General features: G+C 41.5%; 1 protein-coding gene across 3 annotated transcripts in view; it reads left to right on the top strand.

Annotated features, from left to right (window-relative positions):
- The window catches only part of LOC139578996 (T-cell ecto-ADP-ribosyltransferase 2-like), a 68,132-nt gene that overhangs the window by 1,250 nt on the left and 46,156 nt on the right, over positions 1-20,726 (top strand). Inside the window, exons 2-5 of one of the 3 annotated variants that reach the window (XM_071407171.1) lie at positions 3,879-3,898; positions 4,345-4,432; positions 6,693-7,399; positions 9,310-11,933. In XM_071407171.1, coding sequence (XP_071263272.1) covers positions 4,373-4,432; positions 6,693-7,399; positions 9,310-9,439 — 897 coding nt within the window. In that variant the 5' untranslated portion in view covers positions 3,879-3,898; positions 4,345-4,372 and the 3' untranslated portion in view covers positions 9,440-11,933. Of the gene's footprint in view, positions 1-3,878; positions 3,899-4,344; positions 4,433-6,692; positions 7,415-9,309; positions 11,934-20,726 lie in introns of those variants that run through there. The other 2 variants (XM_071407170.1, XM_071407172.1) reach the window with 2 other exon arrangements.

Here is a 20,726-nt window from a genome sequence, read left to right as displayed (position 1 = left end):
TGAATGCAACAACAAAAAAGTGTCACCTTTTTGGGACCTCACCAGTTTGCATCCCTGCTTTGTGGTTGAATCTGTGTTTGAACTTTCCAGCTCGACTGAGGGATAATTGTATGTGTGGAATACAGAGATGAGTTAGTCATTAAAAAATCATGCTAAACACTATTGTTGCACACAGAGAAAGTCCATGTAACTTATTATATGACTTGGGTACGTGGGACGGTAGCGTCCCACCTGGCCAAAATCCAGTGAAATTGCAGAGCGCGAAATTCAAAAATACTCAATTCAAATATTTAACATTCTTGAAAATATGTGTTATACATCAAAATAAAGCTTAACTTCTTGTTAATCCAGCCGCTGTGTCAGATTTCAAAAAGGCTTTACGGCGAAAGCATATCATGAGTTTATCTGAGGACAGCGCCCAGCACACAAAACATTACATACAGTTACCAAACAAGTAGATTAGTCGACAAAGTCAGAAATAGCAATAAAATGAATCACTTACCTTTGATGATCTTCATATGGTTGCACTCATAAGACTCCCAATTACACAATAAATGTTTGTTTTGTTTGATAAAGTCCCTCTTTATATCCAAATACCTCAGTTTTGTTGGCACGTTTTGTTCAGTAATCCAATGGCTCAAAGGCAGTCACAACAGGCAGATGAAAAATCCAAATAGTACCGGTAAAGTTCGTAGAAACATGTCAAACGATGTTTATAATCAATCCTCAGGTTGTTTTTAGTCATAATAATCAATAATATTTCAACCGGACAATAGCTTCGTCAATATAAAAGAAAAACAAGAAAGGTGCACTCTCGGCCGTGCGCAGCAAACAGGTCTGGGGACTTCCCAGGGTCCACTCACTCAGAGTGGTCTTACTCCCTTATTTTTCAGAATACAAGCCTGAAACAATTTCTAACGACTGTTGACATCTAGTGGAAGCCATAGGAAGTGCAATTTGAGTCCTAAGTCATTGGATACTGTATTCAATAGAAAACTACAAACATAAAAAAATCCCACTTCCTGGATGGATATTTCTCAGGTTTTCGCCTGCCATATGTTTTATACTCAGACCTTTTTTTAACAGTTTTGGAAACGTTAGAGTGTTTTCTATCCAAATCTACCAATTATATGCATATCCTAGCTTCTGGGCCTGAGTAACATGCAGTTTACTTTGGGCACGCTTTTCATCCGGAGGTGAAAATCGTGCCCCGTACCCTAGAGAGGTTAAGGACATTTTTACCTCTGAACTTATTTAGGCATGCCATAACAAAAGGGTTGAATATTTATTTTACTTTTGTATTAATTTAAAAAAAAAATTTTATCAAAAAACACAATTCCACTTTGCCATTATGGGGGGATTGTGTGTAGGCCCGTGACCAAAAAATCTAAATTTAATACATTTTAAATTCAGGCTTTAACACAACAAAATTTGGAAAAAGTCAACCATTCTGAAGGCATTTGTAATTGAGGCCACATTCTGCGCTTTCTCCCCAAACCAATTCAGATAAAATAACAGCCTACTCATTGTAGCCTACTCCTCATTTCGTTAACTTTTATTTCCATATTTCTTTTCCAACTTGCATTGCATCAGTGAACTCTCACTCCACTTGCTTGACATTGAGCCTCTTTGCCACTTTGATTGGCCAACATAAACAAAAAGCTACACACCTGAAGGTTCTGGTTGGCTACTGGTCTTTTTATGGGGCGCACGTGCACTTCATAGAAACTACATTAAAGAGTTGAACTTTTATTAAATGAATCATTTGAAATGTCATGGCATATCCGGGTATGCAACAATGTCACATGGGGGGGGGGGGGGGGGGGTCCCTAGACCAAGTTTGTGAAACACTGGAGAATAAAAGGGCTCCATACCAAGCCACGATCAGTATGCAAATGTGGAACGTTGCAGACAGAAATGCCATAGCATCACAGGAAGCTGCTGAGGTGAGGACGGCTCATAATAATGGCTGGAATGGTATGAAACGCATTAAAATCATGTATTTGATGTGTTCGATAGCATTCCATTAATTCCGTTCCAGCCATTACTATGAGCCTGTCCTCCCCAATTAAGGTACAGTGGGGCAAAAAAGTATTTAGTCAGCCACCAATTGTGCAAGTTCTCCCACTTAAAAAGATGAGAGAGGCCTGTAATTTTCATCATAGGTACACTTCAATTATGACAGACAAAATGAGAAAAAAAATCCAGAAAATCACATTGTAGGATTTTTAATGAATTTATTTGCAAATTATGGTGGAAAATAAGTATTTGGTCACCTACAAACAAGCAAGATTTCTGGCTCTCACAGACCTGTAACTTCTTCTTTAAGAGGCTCCTCTGTCCTCCACTCGTTACATGTATTAATGGCACCTGTTTGAACTTGTTATCAGTATAAAAGACACCTGTCCACAACCTCAAACAGTCACACTCCAAACTCCACTATGGCCAAGACCAAAGAGCTGTCAAAGGACACCAGAAACAAAATTGTAGACCTGCACCAGGCTGGGAAGACTGAATCTGCAATAGGTAAGCAGCTTGGTTTGAAGAAATCAACTGTGGGAGCAATTATTAGGAAATGGAAGACATACAAGACCACTGATAATCTCCCTCGATCTGGGGCTCCACACAAGATCTCACCCCGTGGGGTCAAAATGATCACAAGAACGGTGAGCAAAAATCCCAGAACCACACGGGGGGACCTAGTGAATGACCTGCAGAGAGCTGGGACCAAAGTAACAAAGCCTACCATCAGTAACACACTACGCCGCCAGGGACTCAAATCCTGCAGTGCCAGACGTGTCCCCCTGCTTAAGCCAGTACATGTCCTGGCCCGTCTGAAGTTTGCTAGAGAGCATTTGGATGATCCAGAAGAAGATTGGGAGAATGTCATATGGTCAGATGAAACCAAAATATAACTTTTTGGTAAAAACTCAACTCGTCGTGTTTGGAGGACAAAGAATGCTGAGTTGCATCCAAAGAACACCATACCTACTGTGAAGCATGGCGGTGGAAACATCATGCTTTGGGGCTGTTTTCTGCAAAGGGACCAGGACGACTGATCCGTGTAAAGGACAGAATGAAAGGGGCCATGTATCGTGAGATTTTGAGTGAAAACCTCCTTCCATCAGCAAGGGCATTGAAGATGAAACGTGGCTGGGTCTTTCAGCATGACAATGATCCCAAACACACCGCCCGGGCAACGAAGGAGTGGCTTCGTAAGAAGCATTTCAAGGTCCTGGAGTGGCCTAGCCAGTCTCCAGATCTCAACCCCATAGAAAATCTTTGGAGGGAGTTGAAAGTCCGTGTTGCACAGCAACAGCCCCAAAACATCACTGCTCTAGAGGAGATCTGCATGGAGGAATGGGCCAAAATACCAGCAACAGTGTGTGAAAACCTTGTGAAGACTTACAGAAAACGTTTGACCTCTGTCATTGTCAACAAAGGGTATATAACAAAGTATTGAGATAAACTTTTGTTATTGACCAAATACTTATTTTCCACCATAATTTGCAAATAAATTCATTAAAAATCCTACAATGTGATTTTCTGGATTTTTCTTTCATTTTGTCTGTCATAGTTGAGTGTACCGATGATGAAAATTACAGGTCTCTCTCATCTTTTTAAGTGGGAGAACTTGCACAATTGGTGGCTGACTAAATACTTTTTTGCCCCACTGTATTACTGGCCAACTGTGTCACAGATAGAGATGCCTCGATGCATGATTCAGTCGAACAACTCAGTCGATTCTATTTCATTCCCATCTACTCTAATAAAAAACAAAACTGACTAGTAAAATATGTAATGCATATTGTAGCCCTATGCAGTGCCATTGTTACACAACTCTTATCTGTCCAACTATGTTTGTTCATTACATTTAGAGCACCACACGACTCTGAAGGTATGTGTCCAAATCTTATCTTTCATGTATTATTTTGATTGTCCCATGTTATGCTTGTTAGGTGTTAGGGCCTTTTATAACAGCGAATTGTAGGCCTATAGTTTGAGTGATTAATAGTAGAACTTACTCAATTAAAACAGCTGTAGGCTACTTACACTTGAGTCTAGGAACATACCACACTGAAAATATCTATGTAGTAGATACGTCAACTTTCAGAATGATACCTGTGAGAAGGGGTACTATTTGTGAAGTTAAACATTGCCTGGACATTTTGTTATGAAAGACCCCTAAATGTTGTAAAACATACAGTAAAATTGTGTCTGTGTAAATTTAAGATTCTTGTTTGCTATTTATAACCTCACAATGTAATTTATTCTCAATTGCATTTTGTTTCTCATCTCTGATCTGTCCCATCTCCTCTCAATCCCTCATTCATTGGTCACCAGAACACACAAGGCAGCCATTGCTGGGAAAATGCAGGGCCAGAGAGAGAAGACATTCATATTGATCCTCGTTGCTGCGCTCTCTCACAGGGTAAGAGTTTTGACCAAACACATTTTTTTGGGTCATAAGATTGAAATGATAGAACCCAGATGTGGAAAAAGTATCCGATTGTCATACTTGAGTAAAAGTATAGATACCCTACCGTTCAAAAGTTTGGGGTCACTTAGAAACATGAAATTAGTTGCAAAATGAATAGGAAATATAGTCAACACGTTGACAAGGTTATAAATAATGATTTTTAATAGAAATAATAATTGTGTCCTTCAAACTTTGCTTTTGTCAAATAACCCTCCATTTGCAGCAATTCTAGCTGTGCAGACATTCAGCATTCTAGTTGTCAATTTGTTGAGATAATCTGAAGAGATTTCCCCTCATGCTTCCTGAAGCACCTCCCACAAGTTGGATTGGCTTGTTGGGCACTTCTTACGTACCATACGGTCAAGCTGCTCCCACAACAACTCAATAGGGTTGAGATCCCACTTTACCACCACCAAAGTGTCCCCAGACCATCACATTGCCTCCACCATGCTTGACAGATGGCGTCAAGCACTTCTCCTGCATCTTAAAAAAAATTCTGCATCTCACGAATGTTCTTCTTTGTGATCCGAACACCTCAAAGGTAGATTTGTCTGTCCGTAACACCTTTTTCCAGTTTCTGTTAATTTGCCCATCTTTTCTTTTTATTGGCCAGTCTGACATATGGCTTTTTCTTTGCAACTCTGCCTAGAAGGCCGGCATCTCGGTGTCACCTCTTCACTGTTGACATGGAGAGTGGTGTTTTGCGGGTAGTATTTAATGAAGCTGCCAGTTGAGGACTTGTGAAGCGTCTGTTTTTCAAACTAGACACTAATGTACTTGTCCTCTTGCTCAGTTGTGCACCGGGGCCTCCCACTCCTCTTTCTATTCTGGTTAGAGCCAGTTTGCGATGTTCTGTGAAGGGAGTAGTACACAGCGTTGTATGATATCTTCAGTTTCTTGGCAATTTCTCGCATGGAATAGCCTTCATTTCTCAGAACAAAAATAGACTGACAAGTTTCAGAAGAAAGTTATTTGTTTCTGGCCATTTTGAGCCTGTAATCGAACCACAAATGCTGAATCTCCAGGTTCTCAACTAGTCTTAAGATGGACAGTTTTATTGCTTCTTTAATCAGCATACACCAGTTTTCAGCTGTGCTTACAGAATTGCAAAAGGGTTTTCTAATGATCAATTAGCCTTTTAAAATGATAAACTTGGATTAGCTAACACAACGTGCCATTGGAACACAAGAGTGATGGTTGCTGATAACGGCCCTCTATACCTTATGTAGATATTCCATAACAAATCAGCCGTTTCCAGCTACAATAGTCATTTACAACATTAACAATGTCTACACTGTATTTCTGATCAATTTTATGTTATTTTAATGGACCAAAAAATTGCTTTTCTTTCAAAAACAAGGACATTTCTAAGTGACCCCAAACTTTTGAACGGTAGTGCACCTTAATAGAAAGTTACTCAAGTAAAAGTGAATGTCACCCAGTAAAATACTACTTGAGTAAAAAATAATTTGGTTTTAAATATACTTAAGTATCAAAAGTAAATGTAATTGCTAAAATATTCTTAAGTATCAAAAGTAGAAGTAAAAGTATAAATAATAAATTCCTTATATTAAGCAAAACAGACAGTACCATTTTCTTGTTTTTAAAATGTATTTATACCCAGGGGCACACTCCAACACTCAAACATTATTTACAAAAGATGCATTTGTGTTTAGTGAGTCCGCCTGACAATAGGCAGTAGGGATGACCACGAGTTCTCTTGATAAGTGCTTGAATTTCACAATTTTCCTGTCCTGCTAAGCATTCAAAATGTACTTTTGGTTGTCAGGGAAAATGTATGCAGTAAAAAGTAGAATATTTTCTATAGGAATGTAGTGAAGTAAAAGTAGTTAAAAATGTAAAAAGTAAAGTACAGATACCCCAAAAAACTACTTAAGTAGTACTATAAAGTACTTTTTAAAAAGTACTTTACACCACTGATTGAACCAGCCATACTGTAAGGACATACTTCTGGGCCGGTTTCCCAGATCCAGAGTGAGCCTATTCCTGGACTCTCCATTGAGCATGATTTTTAGTTAAGGACTAGGCTTTACTCTGGGTCTGGGAAACTGGCCTTGATGTACTTCATTTGAAAAGTGCTTGAATTTGAACTTGGCAAATTAGTATTGTATTGTCATAAAATATTGAGTGCTATAAATTGTTACACTGCTACCTGTATTAAAAAAGGTAGCAATTCTCTTTACTATTACAGGTGACTCAGGCAAAGGTAATGGACATGGTTCCTAATGCCGTGGATGACCAGTACACTCACTGTCGGGAGCAGATGTTGAAGAAGGTTGTGGAAGGGGGTCTGCTGGAAGAAGAACTGAAAGGCAGTACAGAGTATAGTTCTGCCTGGCAGGCAAAGCAGTGTACAAAATTAATCCCGGGAGGTGTAAAGCAACACACAGATGCATTGGTGGCTTATGGACATGGGGGAAATGTGTTCAGAAAGATTTTCAACCAAGCAGTGGAGACTCAGGGTGGGAATGTCACTGTCTATAACGGCAACTTCCGGTTCAAATCCCTCCACTTCCTTCTAATGGATGCCATGAGGCTTTTGAAGACAGAGAACTGCCAAACTGTGTTTCGTGGCCCAAGCAAAGAGTATGAGGCACAAGTAGGGTCAGAAGTGCGATTTGGGAGGTTTACCACAACCAAGGCCAAACGTTCCGACGCGGAGGAAGCTGCTTCAGACAGTGGGATCCTTTTCAACATTATTTCCTGCACTGTAGTCAACATTGATGAGTACACTTGCTTTTCAGACAGCATTGATCAGCTGATATCCCCAGCAGAGGTGTTTAGGGTGGCAGAGGTAAACAATGTAAGAAATAAAGATCACGAGTACAGAGAGATCGTTTTGACAAGTTCAAGGACTCACAGCATTGACAGCATCCACGACTGTTACCTCTTCCCCAGGTGAGGACATGTTATGTAAGCGAAAAGATATGACAACATTAGACTACCAAACAGGTGTAGACGATAGAGGTCGACCGATTATGATTTTTCAACGCCGATACCAATACCGATTATTGGAGGGCCAAAAAAGACGATACCGATTAATCGGCCAATTAATTTAAAAAAAAATTTGTAATAATGACAATTACAACAATACTGAATGAACACTTATTTTAACTTAATATAATACATCAATAAAATAAATTTAGCCTCAAATAAATAATGAAACATGTTCAATTTGGTTCAAATAATGCAAAAAAATAAGTGTTGGAGAAGAAAGTAAAAGTGCAATATGTGCCATGTAAGAAAGCTAACGTTGAAGTTCCTTGCTCAGAACATGAGAACATGAAAGCTGGTGGTTCCTTTTAACATGAGTCTTCAATATTCCCAGCTAAGAAGTTTTAGGATGTAGTTATTATAGGAATTATAGGAGTATTTCTCTCAATACCTTTTGTATTTCATTAACCTTTGACTATTGGATGTTCTTATAGGCACTTTAGTATTGCCAGTGTAACAGTATAGCTTCCGTCCCTCTCCTCACTCCTACCTGGGCTCGAACCAGGAACACATCGACAACAGCCACCCTCGAAGCAGCGTTACCCATGCAGAGCAAGGGGAACAACCACTTCATGTCTCAAAGCGAGTGACGTTTGAAACGCTATTAGCACGCACCCCGCTAACTAGCTAGCCATTTCACATCGGTTACACCAGCCTAATCTCGGGAGTTGATAGGCTTGAAGTCATAAACAGCGCAATGCTTGAAGCACAACGAAGAGCTGCTGGCAAAACGCACTAAAGTGCTGTTTGAATGAATGAATGCTTACAAGCCTGCTGCTGCCTACCACTGCCTAGTCAGGCTGCTCTATCAAATCATAGACTTAGTTATAACATAATAACACACAGAAATACGAGCCTTAGGTCATTAATATGGTCGAATCCGGAAACTATCATCTCGAAAACAAGACGTTTATTTTTTCAGTGAAATATGGAACCGTTCCGTATTTTATCTAACGGGTAGCATCCATAAGTCTAAATATTCCTGTTACATTGCACAACCTTCAATGTTATGTCATAATTAGGTAAAATTCTGGCAAATTAGGCGGCCCAAACTGTTGCATATACACTGACTGCGTGCAATGAACGCAAGAGAAGTAACCCAATTTCACCTGGTTAATATTGCCTGCTAACCTGGATTTCTTTTAGCTAAAAATGCAGGTTTAAAAATATATACTTATCTGTATTGATTTTAAGAAAGGCATTGATGTTTATGGTTAGGTACACATTGGAACAATGATACGCACCGCATCGATTATATGCAACGCAGGACACGCTAGATAAACTAGTGATATCATCAACCATGTGTAGTTAACTAGTGATTATGATTGATTGATTGTTTTTTATAAGATAAGTTTAATGCTAGCTAGCAACTTACCTTGGCTTACTGCATTCGCGTAACAAGTAGGCACCTCGTGGAGTGCAATGTAATCAGGTGGTTAGAGCGTTGGACTAGTTAACTGTAAGGTTGCAAGATTGAATCTCCCGAGCTGACAAGGTAAAAATCTGTCGTTCTGCCCCTGAACGAGGCAGTTAACCCACCGTTCCTAGGCCGTCATTGAAAATAAGAATGTGTTCTTAACTGACTTGCCTAGTTAATCTTTATTTAAATAAAGGTGTAAAAAAAAATCGGCCAAAACGGTGTCCAAAAATACCGATTTCCGATTGTTATGAAAACTTGAAATCGGCCCTAATTAATCGGCCATTCCGATTAATCGGTCGACCTCTAGTAGACGACACAAGAGTCAAGTGGTTTTAAAATGTCTACCTTATTCTTTGGAGAATGAACGTCTGTCTTTGTCTGTTTGGCTCACCAGATCTACAAGTACGAATCTTCCATCAATCATCCCCAAAGGCTCCTCTACTCAATGGCTTGGCAGTAGCCTGTCTGTTCTTGTGGTTGTATCTCTCTCTATCTCCCTGATCACCAGGACTGATCATCTCTGATAAACTAAAGTGTTGAATGATAATAGATGCGGTAAAGAAGTCAATGGAACGCAGACCGTGGGGGATAGAAGGACGCACATTCAACCAATCTGATCTAACAAAATAGATATTTGTCAAATTATCATTTTTTATGTATTGTAACATGCCTTGAATGTGCTTACTAAAGTTTGATTTGGATCTGTCTGTTTTCAGGGCATAACATTTAGAAATAGTCCCTTTCAGGTTTAGTAGAAGTGACTGCTAAAGGCTAACTCCCATTCGTATAGACTGGTAGCATAGCTAGCATAGAGAAATCGATGGTGGTAGTAAGTCGTTTTTTAACTGTAATGCAGTTTCTTGGTGATGATGACATCAACATGTATTCGGGTTGACATCCATACCAGCATTATTCTCAGATTTTTACCTCAACATAGTGTGAAACACACAAACAATAGCCTAAATGTAGGCTAATTTTGCTGGTGGCCATTGAGGAGATTCTGAATCTTTTCCCCACGACATCTTTTCCCCCATGCGTTTCCATGGCATTTTCATTGTTTTGGTTGAGTTCCAATGACCTCTTCACTGCATCTATTGAAAAGGACAAACACACACACAGACACACACACTTGCATGTATGTAATATCAGTGCACACAGACACAGATATTCATCAAATGTGACAAAGCGCCAACCTGTCAAACCCCTCTTAGCATAATGATATTCTCTTGAAAAATGTATTTCTTTGCATTTTATTGTTTTTGTAAAAAAAAAAATATGGTGAATAGATAATATTAGAAAATACGTTTTAAACATTGTGGTATGCATTTAGCACATATTTTGGTATCACAACAATTGACTGTGGGTGGTGTCCAGTTTTCATAGATGTAATTTAATTTTCCTCTTGTTTTGTTATCGAATAAAGAAACAAGTTGAGCATTTTTGAGTGTTGTATAGGACACCTTTTGCATCTACGCATTGAGATGGGGTGGGAGGGAGTGATTTAATTATCTAAACATTTAATAAATCAAAGTAGTAAGCTTTTCCAGCTGGAAATGACTTTACAAACATTGGGGTGATAAGCATGTACATTGAATTAATGATGTAAGGCTCATAACCTGACAGTCCAGACAAACAGTATGTATGACCTCGTAATATTTAGGTTGTGTAATATGTCTGAGGGGAAATGACTGTCATACCTATGAGGGATGTGGACAGAGAGTGCCCTTTCTCCAAGCTCAAGCCATGCTCAAAATCACAGTAGCACTAGCCTTTAGGTCTTAGTTACAAAGTTTTCGCACTGACTCAATCACAGCTGGAGCAACACATGTTTTGGCTAATATTTCATCCTTATCCTGGAACCTGCATGTTGTGCCGGCTTTTGTTCCAGCCCAGCACCAGCTCACTGGAACAACTAATCAACCGATCATAAAACCCTTAAAACCCTTGATTTATTTGAATCAGATGTTTTAGTACTGTTGACTGCAATGCTTCCCACAGTTGTGTCAAGTTAGCTGGATGTCAATTGGGTAGTGGACCATTCTTGATATACATGGGAAACTGCTGAATGTGAAAAACCCAGCAGCGTTGCAGTTCTTGACACCCTCAAACTGGTGCGCCTGGCACCTACTACCAAACCCCGTTCAAATGCATTTAAATATTTTGTCTTGCCCATTCACCCTCTGAATGGCACACATACACAATCCATGTCTCAATTGTCTTAAGGATCAAAAATCCTTCTTTAACCTGTCATCTCCGCTTCATCTACACTGGTTGAAGTGGATTTAACATGTGACATCAATAAGGCATCCTAGCTTTCACCTGGATTCAACTGTTCACTCTATGTCATGGAAAGAGCAGGTGTTCCTAATGTTTTGTGCACTTAGTGTACAATACAAACCTTGCCACTCTATACCAAAACAACAGCCTACCTTTTGGTTGCTCGTTGTAGCCTACTCCTTCTCATTTCGTTAACTTTTATTTCCATATTTTTTCCCAATGTGCATTGCATCAGTGAACTCTCACTCCACTTGCTTGACAATGAGCCTCTTTGCCACTTTGATTGGCCAACACAAACAACAAGCCTCACCCCTGAAGGCTTCTGGTTGGCTACTGGTCTTTTTGGGGGAGGCGCACGTGCACTTCATAAAAACGACATTATTAAATGAATCATTTGAAATGTCATGGCATATCCGGGTATGTAACAATGTCACATGGATTTTTTTATTTAATTTAGAAAAGTTTTGAAGTGTTAAAAAGACACCTGTATATTTTTTATGTATGTTTTATGGATTTTTTATAACAGTGCACATCCCTAGCAGAAAAATAAACGTTTTTTTTTGCATAGAATTAAGCAGAAAGATTATGGCTCTAGATTTTGCAAGACAAAGTGTGTGCGTGTGTGAGAGAGAGAAAGAGATGATGTACAGTATCTAGAGAGTAACAGGAAGTGTTTTCTCTGATGCTACAGACCTCTGAGGGAGTGAGACAATTCAACGGACTGTTAAACAAGTTCAGAAGGTGAGACTGAAAATCTAGCAAATTATTATTTGGATATTCAATTTCTTATGGTTATTTACAAATCGATGCAATAGCCCAAAGTTCTCTGTATCGAGCACAGGAAAAAACTCAAACAAGGAAATGAAATAGGCTAGTGGCAACTTAATTAAGAAACAATACTAATGTGTCATGCAATTAAGGTATGCATTTAAGGAAATATACTGCTAAAGTATATGGTCACAAATTAACAATATCTTTGCAGTGTGTATAATCATACTGTCACGTCTGCTCCCGCTCTTCCCTTCCCCTGGCGCTTGAGGGCGCCAGATTACCCTGCATCACACGCTCCTGCCATCTATCACCCACACCTGCCTTCCCTCGTCACTTACATCAGCATTATTGGACTCACCTGGACTCACTTATGTCCTGTTAACTTCCTCCCCTATTATTGTCAGTTCACTAGCTCTGTTGCTTCATTGTATTGTTTTTGTCCTTGTATTTGTTTCTGACGCTGTTCCTGTCTCGTGTCTGTCCGTTATAATTAAATGTTTTACTCCCCGTACCTACTTCGTCTCTCCAGCGTCATTCTGTGTGACACATACAGCAACATGATCATTTAGCAACCTTTGACAAGAAATAAGAAGCAGGAAGTCAACCTCTAGATGGGGTAGCCTACAGTTAACAGGGACTATAATGTTTTAGGAACTTGGGTGGTTTTCATAACCTGATTTTGAGTTGATTCTACTACTTATACAGTTATAATGTAAAGGTAACATTGCAATATATGTTCATCCGTGATGTTTTTCTCCACAGGGGCACAGCATGGTGACTGTCCCTCGGTCTCCTCTCCTTGTTGGGGGTCAGAGGGGAAGTGGCTCCAAATTTCGACAACTGTAAAGATACTTTCTTCAGAAATACCTCCAGTGTCCGGTCTGAATGTAGCTCTCCACACAGGGCTTAGCGAATCCTGCGCAATGTATCTCTGCTTAAAATGCTTCTTCTCCTGCATACATCTGTCAGAGAAACGGTAACCACTATTACTTTGCCACTCTGTATGTGTAACAGTACTCTTCTTGCGTTGTGTACAATCAATCCTCGACACGAACTCCAACGTGTAGCACCAGTCATGGAGATTTATTCTGATAGGAACAGCACAAAATTGCACGTCATGCAATGCACGGCTCACCATCCAAACTCTGCACTCACGCACGCTGGTTTGGTGCTTGTTCACTGGGCATGTAGTTACCAAAATAATACAATTACAATATAATATCTTTAACAATGTACCTGATAGGAACAGCACAAAATTGCACGTCATGCAATGCACGGCTCACCATCCAAACTCTGCACTCACGCACTGTACAAAATATATGAACCCCCCCCCCCACCAGACACAGTAAGTTGCTAGTGTAAGAAATTGTATTAGATACTGGTAACTTGTTTTAACAACTTCTTAACACTAGCTATACTTGACACAACATGCACCCATCCCCCACTATACCCTCACACTTTGTACCCTTATAAATAACCACAGACCCACACACACTCCCCTCCCCCATGAATAGGCCCCTGTGAAAACAAACGCACATGCATTCTGCTCAAGGATGAGACTTTAAGACAAAGAACTGTGTGAAGAGCCAATGGAACGTCGACATCAGGCCCGGACAGGACTACCCACGACCCAGATCGACCAATCGGAAGGCCAGACTACAAGATCAACCTACTTTACTTGTTGCCTATATAACCAGTACAAACTGTTTAGAGCGCTCTTTTTTCCGACGATTCCATACGAGTCAGACAGAAGGGGCCGTGCTGCACGATTTCAAAGATATTTTTACATGTGAATAAACTGCCTTATTATACAATTATCCACCTCGTCCTATGTCTCAACTTGATCTCCTGTCTCCAGTAAACGTTTTATCAACAAAACTTGGTATGCAGAGGATGGTTTGTTAAAACCTTTGAATTCGGTCCATAGAAAGTTGATGAGACAGGAGACGATTGGAGAAAGATTCCAGAAGGAGGGGTGACCTGTCCGCAGGAGACATCGGTGATTCAACTCGCCTCAAGAATACTGATCAAAGAGCTCGACAAATATAAGGTAAGCAGAACCTGTTAAATCGAAATCTGCATATTATATTATAGTCAAATACCCAAATTAAGATCAGTGTTTCTGAGGCTGAGTATGGATTTCTGTTAAATTTTATGTGAAAACTGTCCGTAACCGAAGGCATTGTGTAAAGATATCTGCAAAGTATAAGATCAAGTCGTATTAGTAATCTGGAACTAGTTGAATGGTGCTTCAATTAGGAGTATCGGAGAGAAATCTAAGCTTGATGTAGTCTGATCAAGTCGTATTAGTAATCTGGAACTAGTTGAATTGTGTTTCAATTAGGAGTATCGGAGAGAAATCTAAGCTTGATGTAGTGTTGAAATGTAATGTAATCTGTTCAAGTCGTATTAGTAATCTGGGACTGGTGGAAATGGCACCCCACTAGGCGCATCGGTGATAAAACTAAGCTTGACATTTCGGGATTCAAGTCGCATTAGTAATCTGGGGCTAGTGGAAAAGGCACCCCACTGGGAGCATTGGAGAGAAATCTAAGCTTGAACTAAGAGTATAGGAATTAAACCTGAACTCTCCAAATTAATGTGAGTGATTGAACGTTCCACGAGGCTGATTGTTGCTAATTACTGATAAAAGTGACCGCTGAGTCAAAATGTTTAGGCTGTTGTGAAGCTATTGTGCTGATAAGTTGACTTGTTTCTTCCCTCTTGTGCTGTTGGTTTTGCCATAAGGACTAGAAATCATTTGATAATTATTCTAGAAGCGCTAGGATATACTAATATATTGTCCCAAAAGGACACGTTTGAAATACTTTGGGAAAGTATTTAATTAATTAGTTGAATATGTGATAATAATATTTTTTGAGAAAAATGAGTCCTAGAATTAATTAAATAATTATTCTAGAAACGCTTGAATTTACTAACATATTGTTCCAAAAGGATATTGCCGAAATACTTTGGCAAAGTATTTAATTAATCAAAAAAGTGAAAAACAATAATAAATTTTGGGAAAAAGTTCCCAAAATCTTTATTCCAATTATTTTAGGAGCGTTTGAATATACTAATATATGGTTCCAAAAGGATATAGCTGAAATATTGTTGGAAAACGAAAAAATAGAATAGACCCAGACATAGCTTAATTACAAAATGGCCACGACCACCGTCCCCAAACACAAATTCAATGAATACTTAGATCAGAGAATAAAAGACAGAGCAGGGGGAAAGATTCAGTATAAAATAGTTAAAAAGGTGTGGGAAGAAGTGAGGCTAAAATGGACGCAGGCAGGTTACCTTAGTGGGGCTGCCCCATCAAAAGGGCAACTCCTCACTATGGAGAAAGAATTAGAGGAAGTAGTGAAGGAAGGGATAGAAAGTGAAGTTGAAAGGAATAAGAACCACTTATTCACAAAGGAAGGTACAAAACATAGGGAGAAAGCAGAGGAAGAACTAAAAATAGGCACGTGGGCGATTGAAGAAATCAGAAGAGCACTCCCTTACAGAAAACCTGACATGATGGGGGTGGTCACTGGAGCCCCAACTGACACCAAAGAGGGCATGTCCAACAATAATGACGCCCCACCTACCACCACAGCAGCCCCATCGGCCCCAACCCATCTATACCCAGAACTGCCACAGGGAGAGAAAATAACACCACCTCCATATTTTCAAAATCCATTTACCCACCTCCCTCAAAACCCTTTTCTGACCCCTGCTGTGCTACAGGCACCGGTGTTTGTGGTGCATGAAGGACACCTAAAAGGAAGCATGACTTTGGGGATCCAAGAAGGGCAACTCGTGTGTGAAGAGAGGCCTGATCATCGAGAAAGGGAGGAAAGGGATAGAGCGTACACACAGGGACGTGGGGGGGGGTTCGAACCCCGCCTCACTACAGGGACACGGTGGGTCTCTACCAACCTACCCACAAGGACGGGGTGGTGGGTCTCAACCAGGCCCTTTGAAGAGAGAAGACAGAGAGCTGATTCAGTTTTCTTCCACTCCAAACCCAGACTGGTTTAGAAGCAGAAAACGGGGGGATAGTCAAATAGTCACTGAAGGGTCATGGTCGCCACCAGGACAATGCTCCTCTGGGGCCTCATTAAGAGGAAACCACAGCAAGGACGATGAAGGTGAGAACAGATTAGGACGAGATGAAGAAGAGGTGGAGCGAGACATCAGGGACTCAGTGGCACTGGCCAAATCTATGTTAGAAGATGCTGAACGTGGAGGGGGCTCGTACCATATAGAAGGGGTAATGTTGGGGAAGGTGACGGATTTGGTCGAATCTATCAGACAGTCCGTACGTCTCAGGGAAGAGAACAGCAGGGGTGTCTCGTCCAGGGCAGACTGGGATCCCCAACATGGTGGATGGGGAGGGTCAGAGATGCAGATGCCGTTGAGGCCCACTCCGGACGGAGGGCATGAAGAATACCAACCCTGGAAAATGACAGACCTTACCACTTTGATGGAACAATTACCCAGCCTGCATGGGGGTGCCTCTGCATGGCTCCTTCAACTGCAAACACTGACGTCAGGTCTACGGCTCTGTCTAGGTGACATGAGGGCCCTTCTGGCTAGAGCAACAGACCATACCACCATGAGTGCTCTGATAAGAGATGCAGATCTTGCCACAGCCCCGGCTGCACTGGCCCAGGAAGACTTCCGAGCAGAATTGTGGGCAGTGTTGAGAAGGGCATATCCCACAGAACGAAACCATGCAACCCTTTCATCATTCACCATCAATACAGGGGAACAACCGGCAGCCTACCTCGACAGAGCAAAAACCACATGGAGAACTGTCCACGAAGAACCATATGACCACACTGCCACCACGGTCAGCATGTGGAAGGAGATGGTGGTGAGCGGAGCTCCAAACGAGGTCCGTACTAAACTCAGGGGCACTGTGGGGTTAATGGCACTTCCCCAGGCTCAGTTCAACTCCCATGTGCATCACCACATCACCCAATACAACAAGGATAAGGGGGGGGGCTGAAACACAAGTCCAGTCCCTACAGGTACAACTTTTGAAACTGCAACTGAAAGAGGCCCAGAAAGGGGAAAAACCCAAGAAACAGATGGTGGCTGAAGATCAACCAGACATCTCACAAATCATTGAAAAAACGGTTTCACAAATGATACAGCAACAACAACCACCCATGTCGACCCCACAGGGACCTCCCCTACCATCACAACTCCTGGATCAGTCACTACCCATGGTCACCCCACCATACTATCAACCAACACAACAAGGCTATCCTTCAACATGGGGACAACAGCCACGTTACCCATCACCCTGGGGGACAGGTCAAGTACGACCAATGGACTGCTACAATTGTAAACAAACTGGACATATGGCACGTCAGTGCCCATACCCATTGACACCGACCCAACATTACTGGATGGCCAATCGGGCACGACAAACCAACCCAAGAGGACGTGGAGGAGTCAGGCCAATGATGTACCAACCACGGGCAGCCCAGCAACCTGCATACAATCACCCAAACCCAGACCCAAATCAGCAACCTCCTCCTCCTTTCCAGGGCATGTCTGACGAATATGCCCCATGGCCCTGAAGCTGCCCACCACTAACCTACACTCATCATTGACCTGGACTACTGAAGCATCAAAAGCTTTTGCACTCTTGAAAACAGATCTCTCAGTGGCAGCAGCCTTAACAGCACCTGACTAAAAAAAAACAAGTTCCATCTGGATGTTTCTGAAAAAGAAGGATTTACATCATCCATCCTTTTCCAGAAAAAAGAGGGGGAGAGAAGAGTGTTGATGTATCACTCCTCCAAACTGGACCACATTGAAGTAGGACAAACCACATGCTCCAGGTATGTGGCTGCAGTGGAAAAAGCTATTGGAAAAACAGCTCATCTGGTAATGTGCCATCCATTGGAAATCCACACCCACCATGGAGTTGCAGCATATCTGATGTGCAAAGAATTCACGTTCAGCGCTGAAAAAAAAATAAATAATAATAATCAAAAAATCAAAAATAACCTTTTGGTAATGGTAGACAGGTTTTCCAAATGGGTCGAGGCAATACCAACAGCACGTGAGGATGCCAGATCAGTCATTAAGTGGCTGCAGACTGAACTCATACCAAGGTATGGAGTTCCAAGGCAAATCCGATCCGACAAACGGGTCCCATTTCAGTAACCAACACCTGAGACAGGTGGAGGAAAGATTGGGTATTGTGCACAAGTTTGGGTTAGTGTACAGGCCACAATCTCAAAAGCCTCGTGAAACGCGCCAATCAAATGTATGTGCAGGTTTGAAGTTGATTTGGGTTGAAGCCCTGCCCCTGGCGTTGATGGCCATGAGAACCTCTCCAGGTGCAGGCACCCATCTCTCTCCTCATGAGATAATGGCTGGAAGAGTCATGCCTGGTCCACCAAGGGAGGGAGGTAATATGCCCGCCCTTGATGTACAACAAATTGTAATGTCTGATTATGTGAGAAAATTGACCGAACTTTCTGCAGCTCTCTCCACACAGATTCACAAGGTCCAAGAGGGGGAGCTGACGGGAGATCCGCCACCACTGAAGGTAAAAAATTGGTGACTGGGTGGGGTTAAAGTCCACAAGAGAAAGTGGCTAGAACCCAGGTGGACTGGACCGTACGAAGTGAGGGAGGTTACTTCACACTCAGTCCAGGTCAAAGGTAAATCAGGCGCACCTTGGCACCACATCACACATTGCACTCCAGCCCCAATCCCTTCTAGAACACTGACAGAAGTCAGAGCTGATTTAAACAGCTTAAATTCGATTCCAAATGAAGACATTCCTGATGCGGCATCAAACTCCGCCTCCCCTGAAAAAGGAACCTCGCCCAGTTAGAGGGACATTTCTCCCTCCCTGGGCAAGGCTAGGGATATCTGGCCCCTTATTTGTGATATTCCTACTGATATTTGGGGTGTCCCTGGGCACTTTCACATGGTTAATAGAATAACTATAACCGGATCCCCATGGATGTATGTTACGGACACTCTAGTCTAACTAGGTAATAACAGATACATTTTTTTTATTTTTTATAAAACAACAGTTAAAATAAGAAACTAATATGGCTCAAATTGAGAAGGTTGAATAAGAGCGGGTGGAGAGCTGTGCAGAGAATGGACAGAAGATGGCAGTATTGCAGCACTCAACGGTCTCCCAGCCGACGGGGAGCCTGGTTGAATGCTGGTGACATAATTTGGTTTTTGTAGTAAACATTTAGGTTAAGGGTTTCCGTGTTCCCAGAGATAAGATATCTTAAAGGAGTACACTTATATATATATTAGGAGGATTATTTTCTGAGTTTTATTTAGACAAGGGATTTTTTTAAGATAAAGGGTTCTTTTAGTATGTCTAGATATAGTATGGAACACGAATGTAAGGAGGTGATGTAACCTTTTGACCTATCTTCATTGCATTTTCATGTGGTTTGATCACCCACGGGGAAATGTAGTGAGGATAATGAAATTGTGGTCATTTGGAATACTAATTTTGAGGTAAATTGATTATAATAGAGTTTATAACTCTTGACCATAATTGCAATTAACCACAGAGGAGTCAGGTTTCTGTTTTTAAACATTGGCTATGACGGTTTTGAATGGGCTGTTATTTCTTTTGCTAATCTTACCTAAGTCATTATTAAGAGTAGGTAAGGTTGATACCTGGCCAGAGCCAGGTATCAAACGGGAGAGGGGTACATTGTGGTCTAGGATAGGATTGGGGCCTATTGGATAATAAACTAATTAAAAATTAGAAATTACAAATTACTAGCTAACAAATGGGTATAGAAGTTAAATATATAATCAGATAGAACAAATGAGAAACTGTTTGTTAGCCAAACCTGTATGTCCAGGATTCTATGCGTTGCAGGTGAATTAAAGGAGAAGGTGAATCACTCGACCTGGGGGCATATCGCACTTGGAGGGTGAGACACACTGACACTGCCGAATGATCACAGAGTTAAGGAGAAGAACCGTTGCTAATAGAGCTCGGGGATCAACTCCTTAATGAAGAATCCCTGACCCCGACCTCTCAACACTGTGTACGTTCATAGAAGTGAAAGTGTTGCTTGATCTCTGGCTGATGATGTGTTCTCTGGGAGAGGGTGGGGTTTTTACAGGACTGCTTGTAGTCCTGAGCTGTCTGATTAGGATACGATGGGGATGTTACCATCACAGTACTGCCAGTTCCAACGGACCAGGGTTCAGCCGGCCTCCTCCACCACTTCAAGACCAAGTCCCACGCCACCACCTAAGCTCTCCAATCCGGTACAGGTAATAAATGTAAAAGACATCTCAGATAGTGACCAATTGGGGACTGAAACTGGTTATGAGGAAAGGGAGAATATGTGGTTGGCCTACAAAACACTTAATAGAAAGGACTGTGTCGTATGTGGACATGCCAGACCTATTCTGGCTGCTCACCCATTTGCCCTAAGTAATGGGGAAGGTTGGATGTGTATACTGGAAAGTTTAAGCCAAATTCAACCCTGTGTAAAACTCTGAGTCTTGTGTTCCCAGAAGTCCCTCCCCAGAAGGTACCGTGGGGAGTTAAGGCATATGGGGGATATTACAGCTGTATCACTGGTACAGGTAGGGGTATAGACTATGGGAGGCTCCCTACTACTACCTGCATCACTAATGCCACTATTAACTAGAGGTGTTGCTGATGTATGGTGGATGTGTGGACCTGCCAGGCGGTTGACCCCATTTTGAAAGGAAATTGTCGTTGCACATGTGCTTTGGCCAGTC

Source organism: Salvelinus alpinus, chromosome 6 (genome assembly GCF_045679555.1).
Source record: "Salvelinus alpinus chromosome 6, SLU_Salpinus.1, whole genome shotgun sequence".
NCBI classification, from domain to species: Eukaryota; Metazoa; Chordata; class Actinopteri; order Salmoniformes; family Salmonidae; genus Salvelinus; species Salvelinus alpinus.
This window is presented reverse-complemented; position numbering and strand designations above follow the sequence as displayed.